A 9447-nucleotide genomic window follows, 5' to 3' on the forward strand; every position below is an offset into this window, starting at 1 on the left:
TTGTGTCATCATCACTGTGGAGTGTCGACAACCGGTAACTGCGTTGCTCCGTCACGAGGTCTCAAAAATGGTACTAATGGACGTAAGTACGATGATCATTTAATATTATACACAAATAATTATGGTGTTGAATTTTGGTCGAATCAACGTATATATTTCAAATGTGGTAGAACATTTCTAAAAATACAGAGCAAATCACTTTTCTGTATAGACGATTTCGAGTATTAGGTACACCGTAGTAGACGTAAAATCTATTTGAATTCTATCATTCATGGTACATTAAAAACCATTCTGAGTGAAAACTGAATGCATATATTTGTATTCATATTTTCCAAATTATTTATTAAAAATTTCTTTCTTTTTTAGTAATGTATACGAAATGTTAAACTACTTTCAGCTAATAACATCGATAACAATAATTTAAAATTATATTTTATTCACATCAATTTATTGGCTTATTGGTCAATTCCTGTATAAATTATAATGGACTAATAATCTAAATAGATTGATGGATTAAAAAAAAACGTTATGATTAGTCTAAATAAATTTAAAATTTCATTGCCTAAGGAAAAGCAATATATTAATGTTATCATGAAAAGTTTCAAGTCCCAACTATTAATATTATTTTAAAACAACAAATTAACTAAAAAGATATTTTGAACATATAATTATTATTTATTCACATTTGAACTTCAAGTGTATACAAAAAATATTCTGCAAATATTATATACAAATTTGTATTTTTGTTATTTTTATTATCAAAGTTCATCTAAGTTTTTCTACTTTCTCTCGGTCAAAATACTTGAAAATGTAATACAAGGTAACTTATATGTTATTATTTATCATAATAGATATTTAAAAATATTTAAGATTTAGGTACTATTTTTTTTTTTTTTTTTAGACATTTTCCAAGTTTAACTATTGATGAGATTAGTTATTTAAACTATATAGTTAAATAAAACATAAAATATACTTAGAATAGTTTAACAAACCGATTTCATTTAAAATCGTTTTTCGTATGCAAAGATTTATCATTCAATTCAAATATATTCTACATCTCAGTGACTTACTCAATAATTAGATACAATCAGCACTTATTGTAAAGTAGAACATTTACTTATTTTTCCATTTTTTCACAATATAAATTTGTTATTCCAAACATAAATTTTCTATTAAATATATACAATCTTATAAAGTTAAAAATGATCAGTGTTGGTACATTTTATACAGCATTAAAATCAAAAAAATATTAATGAATTATTATAAGGACGTTAAACTATTATTTAATAATTAGTAATCGATATATTTAACTTTAAAATATATGCTACAAGCAAAAGTATATACACGAGTAAGTGACATTTATATATTTTTATATTTTTATCATTATTACAAAGCTCTAATTATTAAGCATTTTATTTAGTATAAAATATTTTCACAAATTAAAAAAAAATTTCTTTTATTTTAATACTAATATATTGCTAGTTGTTCCTAAAAAATTAAATCTTAATCAGTGGCGTCATTTGAATTTTTTTTAATACGTATGACGTATAGAGCAGGCCACTTAGCTTATCTAGAATTTTCAACACAACAAAAATAAAATAATCCACATATTTTCAAGCAATAATTCTACTAATCCATCTAATAGTAGGAGTTATTAAATTTACAATAAAGAAAGCATAAAATAATTAACTTATACTTTTTTTTAGATTTTGAATGAACAAAGATGTTTTTTTTTCGTAAATAGTTTTTTTGGTTGTAATAGTGGTCCAAAGTTTCTAGGCGTGAGGAAAATTTGCTGAAAATCGAGTAAAAATAGTAAAATTTGTCAAAAGCAACTTTTTCACTAAATCGATTTTAGTTATTATGTAGTTATAACTCCAAAAGTAATGTTGCTAAAAAAATATCGATATTTTTACCATATATCGTGTGTTTACAAACTCGTTGTGACTTGTTAACGTAGCTTATCTAAACCAAAAATTACAGTTATCAAAATATAAAATATAATATAACATACTTATAGGTTATAATTTATAAAGTAACGAATGACAAAGATTCTCAATAGATAATCGTAATCGTTTATCAAAGATTTTGACATAGTGATAATAATTACGTTTTATAATTAATATTGATCTATTTTTATATAATTGACGGTTATGTATTTACTATAAATGTATTTATTTTTTTGCATACATAGTATTGTTTCTTTCTAAATAATAATGTAATATATTATAGTATTAAGTTGAAAAGTTTCATTGCTGAAATATTTCCTTTTATATTTCAAAAATAGGTTTTAAAAACACTGTGTAAAATACTTAATTCACGATAATTTTATCAAATTTTAGGCGTAGAAGTTTTATCGTATGATATTATAATTTGTATCTACTTACAAAATACAAATTGTATAATTGTATAATTTATTATTAATTATTTGCCATACAAATCATTTTAATTATGACAAATAAATTCTTTAATCAGTAAACTTTTTTTTATACAAATGATAATTGTCACAAAACTTCGAATATAAACCACATGTGTTGTTTATAGGTATACTTCACAATTATTATTATTATTATACTGTATACATGATTCATAACCACCGTTTGGCTGTTCACTGTTATTATTTTGCATTATTCTTAAACATCAACAGCTTTAATCCTTTTTACAATTGTCGCAAAATATGTAAAACTGATGGGTTTGCGGTAGGTAGGTAATAAATCGTATTAAAATTACACTCCAAAGGTAATATTAGGATTTATTTTAAAGGATGGGTATACGCGTAACGCCAGTATTGGTGTTGAAAACCATAATATTAAATCAAAGCTACTTTTGTTCTTTTAATGGATTTATTTTGTTTTATTTATATTGTTCGATCATATTTTTCTTTTTGTATCGATGACAGAGAAGAATATTCATGCACACTAATATACTATTATTATACGCAAGTGTAATATATACAATATATTATTATGCAACACAAATATAATAACTATCTGAACGGGTGCAAAACCAATAAAGATTGTAAACGTTATAATGTTATGTTAACAAATGGAAAATTTTAAACAACTTTCGTGTAAAATATTAGTGATCATAATATTAATTTGGCGTCTTAACCGTTGATGTGTACAAAGGTAGACAAGGGAATGTAACTAATTGAATAACTCGAGTTAAATTAACATATAGTAAACACAATATCATTATTCATTAAGTCAATAGGTGAATGGTTAACAAATAATTAATTTGACTTGATAAGCGTAAACTTTAAACAAAGATTAATATAACTTATTTAAAAAAAAAGTTTACCTATTTTCGAACGCGGATAAAAAAACTCAAGTATTTTATACCTATCTTTGTATACTTATATGATATTATTTTAATTAGAAACTTAAAATAAATAACTTTATTATTATTACTATTAATTATTATATCATTTTTATTTAAAATCATATAGGTAAAAAGTATAGGTACTTATAATAATCATTGTGTAAAAACAAAAATGTTAACAATATTTTTTTTTAACCTAATTGCTTCTTTTAAGTTACCTAAAAATTCCAAGTTATTTTAATAGATAATAAAACTAGTTACGTCCTTAGGTTGAAAAAACAATTAACTTACCTTGTATTCTTCAACTTTTAATCTATTTAAATCCTCACCTTTGGGCATGTATTACCTATGTATTATATGTCGTTATAGTTATTATGGTCATGGCCGTATACTCGTCATGGTTAAACATAAAAATGTAATTAATAAACATTTTTGTTTTTCCGAAGTTCTACATCAACGACCCCAGCAAAACGTTTTGGGATGACCCCAAGATGTACGTAGACGATCCGGGTTTGGACACGTTGCTGTCGCTGACTGCCGACGAGCTGTTGCCGTGCAATGGCCAAGATGTCGTGACCGTGGACAGTGACGATAGCAGCAAAAGACAAAATGTGACGGAATCGCAAAAATCAAAACAGCAGGACAAATCGAACGAAGTTAAACAGGTGTTGGAATGCACTTATCCAAATTGTGACAAGACGTACTTGAAACCATCCCACCTCAAGGTGAATTTCAACGGATTGTATTTATACAGCTATGTGTTATAGGTACATCGAGAAATACAATTTTTAAAACACATATCTACTATTAAACACAACTGAAACGTTGATGTAGTAAATTACGTCAACGTCAAAAATTAACGTCGGTTATCTTATTTAAAAAAAATATAAAGATATAAATATATGTGTCCTATTGATGTGGTTATTAATAGACGAAACGAAGGGGATACTTTCCATGATTAACATATGAAATAACTTTTATTTATTTTTCCAATACATTTTTTTAAATTTATAATTATTTAAATAATTTTTATAAAAATACGAATAAATTTAACACGTATTTTCAAAAATAATAAATTCACTTAATTATTTCACGACTAGTAAAAATGTTAATTTGATATTTTCATACTAGTATATTTATCATAACTACTAAACTACAACAATAGTTTATACAATAATAATAAAAATCGGATTTCAATAATAGACGAATCGGTATTTAAGTCAGCAATAGAGTTCTGATAAAACCTAACCGTCATATTTGATTTGTATAAATGTACCTATATACTATCGTGTCACATTCTCTTATAAAAACTATACATAATATATTTTAAATTTTATTATATAATTTAGGTATCTATAAACACTGCAGATAATAGTAAAACAATCTCTTATTTAAAAGATTGACAAAATTGAGTACAAATATATATATATATATATGTATATTATATATTATTTAACTCAGTTAAGTTAATTATTTAAACTATTTTATTTTAACTGAGTGCTAAACATAAGTTATTCCATGTATGAATACTCGATATTTTATCATTGGTATATTACCAGTGTCTGATATTTTTTTGTTTCCGTTAGAAATAGTATTCCGGAAATCTAACGAAGCACGTTTTACTTTATATTTTTAAGTTGATATCAATTATGGTCACCGCCTACGGAAACGCGGCCATTCATTCGTATAACGTGAAAAATATCAGATTTAAGGAGCCATTAAAATATTATGTTTAATAGTAAATACTTTGCAATATTTTTGTTCCACTAGTCATAGTTTTTAATTACCTCGTATGTTATAAAATGTTGTACTACGGCGTGCTGTATAGGCAATATAGGTACTTCAATGCGCTGAGAACGATATTTTCAAATATTTAATGGACATATAATAAAAATGTTGTTATTTAATAAATTATATATTTTATGTCTTTTGTACGTTTTCGTTGTACAGCTAAATATTAAAACAATTTCGTGCACGTGACTTTACATTTTATACTGTAAGTTACTAGACTGGGCAAGATAATAATATTATTTTACTACTATTTGAGTAATTTTTTAACCGAGTCGAGTTAAAAACAGTTGATGGAAAACGACCATAGTTTAAAATAATAAATAACATCTAACACGAGGAAGATACAGCAAAAATCAGTAATCACTTACTTGTGGTAAATGTTTACGTCATATCATATCATATTATAATATGACGAAAATATTTCAATATCCGTCTTTTCGATTATAAATTGCGCCTATTATAATTTCTTTTTATAAGCATTTTTATTCATTTCCCCTCGTTTATGACTGGCGTTGATAAGTTGAGACATCTTAAACTTGATTTACCAACATATTTTAAAAATACGAAAACTCAAATCATCTTCGTTGCCGCAATATATCTTTCTTTTTCTTTTTTTTTTTATATATACAACCAGCTGGTGTTTTCGGCCAACACTGCTTTGTAATAAACGGGCGGTCCTCGAATTCCAGCGTCGATAATATTACTATTATTACAGCTGCTTAATTTTCTCGTCCACAGGTGCACATGCGGAGACATTCGGGCGAGAAGCCGTACGGATGCATGTGGCCGGGCTGCTCTTGGCGTTTCTCCCGGTCCGACGAGCTGTCGCGGCACTGTCGGTCGCATTCGGGCATCAAGCCGTACGGTTGCGACGTGTGCGACAAGCGGTTTTCGCGGTCCGACCACCTGACCAAGCACGCGCGCGTCCACCACAAGCGGATGGCAGCGGCGGCCGCTCGGTTGCAGTGGCCGCAGCAACAGTGCCAGCAGCGAATCGGCGTGAAACCGACCGCACCCACTACGGTCGCGGCCTCCGCTCCGTCGGTCATCAGACGTCAGTCGTGAAATGACCGCCGTCTCGTGTAGTGGCGCCGCGCGTCGGCGTGCGCGCGGAACGAACGCTGCGGCATTTCACCCAACGTCATCGACGCCGATTCCCTAAAATATACACATATGCGGGCATATGTGTGTGCCCCAAGCTCCTCTTGTCGACAACGGATTTATTAAAATTCTAATTTTTGGAAGTAAAAATTATATTTTCAAATGCTCATAATATTGTATGTAGAGAACGTTCCGTAAGGCGATTCAAACTTATGTTTGTAAAATTAGAACTTTTTTTTCTTAAATGCTATACAATTTTAATCATTCATTATATGTATAAACTGTTTTGCTTCACACTGCGGACATAATAATATCATAATACAGCATTATTGTATACTAATCATCGTGATCAGTGAATTATATGAAAAATACACACCATCACCATACATGTGTATTGAATATTTTGAACTGCATCATAAGTAAGCACATTCAATTTATATTTATAAGATTTTTTTTGAAATGCTTATCGAGGTATTTTCATCTCAAAATACGCACAATATATGCATCTGATTTTACTACAAGCCCAGAACCAGAATCGTTTTAAATAAAAAACAATTCTAGCCGTATGACTCTTATAAAAGTCCGAATTCCTTGTACGATTTGATATGACTGCCGATTGTAGTAAATATGAAAATTATAATTTACATAGTCGATTACAAAGAAAAAAACTGAAGCATGTATATTATTTGGTATGTTACCTATAAACCTATTAGCTGTTAATATACAAGTAAAAATACATTTCTCTAACGCTAATCAAAAAAAAAGTTTAGATATGAAATGCACATGGTGCTAGGACTATTTTTACGGGACGGAATAATTATACATAGTATGTCAAGTTCTATAAATAATTTGTTGATTTTTTTTATTTTAAATTATGATGGCCATATGGCACAAAGAATATCTTATAATAAATAAATAATAAACTGAGTTAGGTACTTTCAAAAAATTATATTTCATTAAGTTAACAGTAATTTCATATTTGTGTGTACTATTAACAGTAGTTTAGTACCTATAATGACGCAGAAAAGGGCATTTTTCCACTATAGGTTTTTAAGGGCTAGTCAATTATTTTGTGCAAGCCAATTTTAGTACAGCTGAAACGGTGGTCCAGGGTTACTAAAATTGTAAATTATTCTATTTTTTAGGACTATCCCATCGTAGCAAATACTATTATAAAAGCGACACATTAAACAGCTGATTTAAAATAATATTAAAGTTTATATAGTGCTTAATTGATAATTGTTCATTTTTAGCCGTTAACTATTAGAATTATTTTTATTTATGATTTATGGACCAGAAGGTTTTTAAAAGTCTAAGGACCAAACAAAATAATACACTTACATAACTAAAGTATGTATATCAATTTTAAAGTAGTTTTGACAAACACAAAATATTTAATTCAAATGGTGAATTCCAAATTGGCGATAAATAATAGCGTCTGATTATAGTTGTCAATGGTGCAATTTTTACTTTTAAATTGGGAGTATAAAAAGTTAAAAATTAAGGAGTAAAATATTGTGAAATCTATTCATATCATATTATATAAATTATAAATTATAATAATTAAATATTATTATGCACTATGATATTATAATTATTTAATGATAATATAATAATTATTTTTTTTACAAAATAATTTTACTTACAAATTTGTTAAATTATTAGTTTTATATATTTTAATATATATAACTACTACCGAACTGAACCGTTTAATGGTAAACATAATAATTATTTTAGATTAATATTTATTTTATTATCACTTTTGCAAGCGCAGTGACTGACTATCCTTTTAATCAATTTACCTATGATATTTTAATCCAATAAAAATTGAGCATTTTGACATTTTACTGTAAAAAAAAATAAAATAAAATAAAATAGGGTTCTCATTATCAAGTTATTATATAATTAACATAATCCGTACAAAATGTTTAAATGTGTAAAATAATATAATAGTCACAGTCATATCTTTTATAGCAATAATAAAAGTACAATCTTTATGGTTGAACATATGACAATAATAAAACACAAGATCCATTTCGTAATAACTTTAGTTTTTATTAATTTTTTTGTTGTTTTTATTTTCTTTTCACAATCACGCAAATAGTAGTCTTAGTCTATGAAAAAAAACTTAATAATTATAATATAACCTATTCTTAAAATGCAACAACGCCAAAATTTATCAAACCCAATACAAACAAAACAAAAAAAAAAAAAAATGAACAAACGAAACCTACATTTAAATGAGACATAATATTAAATAGAATTGTTCAATAATATACAAAAAAAAAAAATAAATAATAGTAAAATAAATAAATAAATTAGATAAAAGAAAAAAAATTATATAGTACGTATAATATTAAATAATATCAATAAATAATTCATAATAATCAATTTTTCAACTCGGCGAAATCAGAAAGGAGAAAAAAAATCATATAAGGAGAAATCATTAAACTATACACATAAATATTACGGCAAGACTTAATAACTAAGGCCTTCTACATAACAATGATCAGTCACAATTAATAATACAAGACACCGGGTGATATAAATGAGTTAAGCCGAGAGTACCAGTTGTTTTGGGTGACTCTTGTTTTTTCCACATTAAATTTTTATGTTTTTATTATAATTATTATTATCTTTTAACGCAACATTACCCGCCGATTTTAGGGAGGGGGGACCAGCAGTCTCAATCACAACGTACAAACATCTTGTTCGCACATACTTAATATATATTATATTATTATGTATTATATTACTTATTATTTCTCCTTTCGACGTTATATTAATATTGTTTTTTCCTTTATAAACTTTTTTTCGATACAAGGTTTTTTTTTTTGTTTATTAAAATTATTATCGTTATCACTAAACTTAAATATAAATTAAGACGTACATTTAAAAGCAAAAAAAAATCTTAATACACTAAAGCTAAGCTAAATTGTATTTTTTTTTTTTTTTTTGGAAACAAAAATAATGACAAGCCATGTTTAAGACAGCTTTGACAAAACAACATTTGAACAATCGTCCTTTTTATCAATTTTCATTTATCTTTTAATATTATAATAATATGTATAGGCTAATCGTGTGTAGCGTACGCGCAGTACGCTACAGAAAAAAAATGAATTTAGTATTAGACTTTTAATTAATGTTAACATAATATCATTATCATTATCATTATCATAATAATAACACTTAAACTTACATACTAAAAATAAGTCGTTACATATTATAACGTAC

At 26.7% G+C, this 9447-nt stretch overlaps 1 protein-coding gene across 1 annotated transcript; it reads left to right on the forward strand.

The window, feature by feature from the left end:
• On the forward strand, positions 1–6510 carry LOC113558707 (Krueppel-like factor 5). Its single transcript, XM_026964218.1, has 3 exons — positions 1–82; positions 3768–4046; positions 5851–6510. Exons 1-3 carry the CDS (start codon positions 68–70, stop codon positions 6175–6177), a joined length of 621 nt encoding a protein of 206 aa, XP_026820019.1. The 5' UTR covers positions 1–67; the 3' UTR covers positions 6178–6510.
• The last annotated feature ends 2937 nt before the right edge of the window (positions 6511–9447 follow it).

The sequence above is a fragment of the Rhopalosiphum maidis genome, chromosome 3 (genome assembly GCF_003676215.2).
Source record: "Rhopalosiphum maidis isolate BTI-1 chromosome 3, ASM367621v3, whole genome shotgun sequence".
In the NCBI taxonomy this organism is placed as follows: domain Eukaryota; kingdom Metazoa; phylum Arthropoda; class Insecta; order Hemiptera; family Aphididae; genus Rhopalosiphum; species Rhopalosiphum maidis.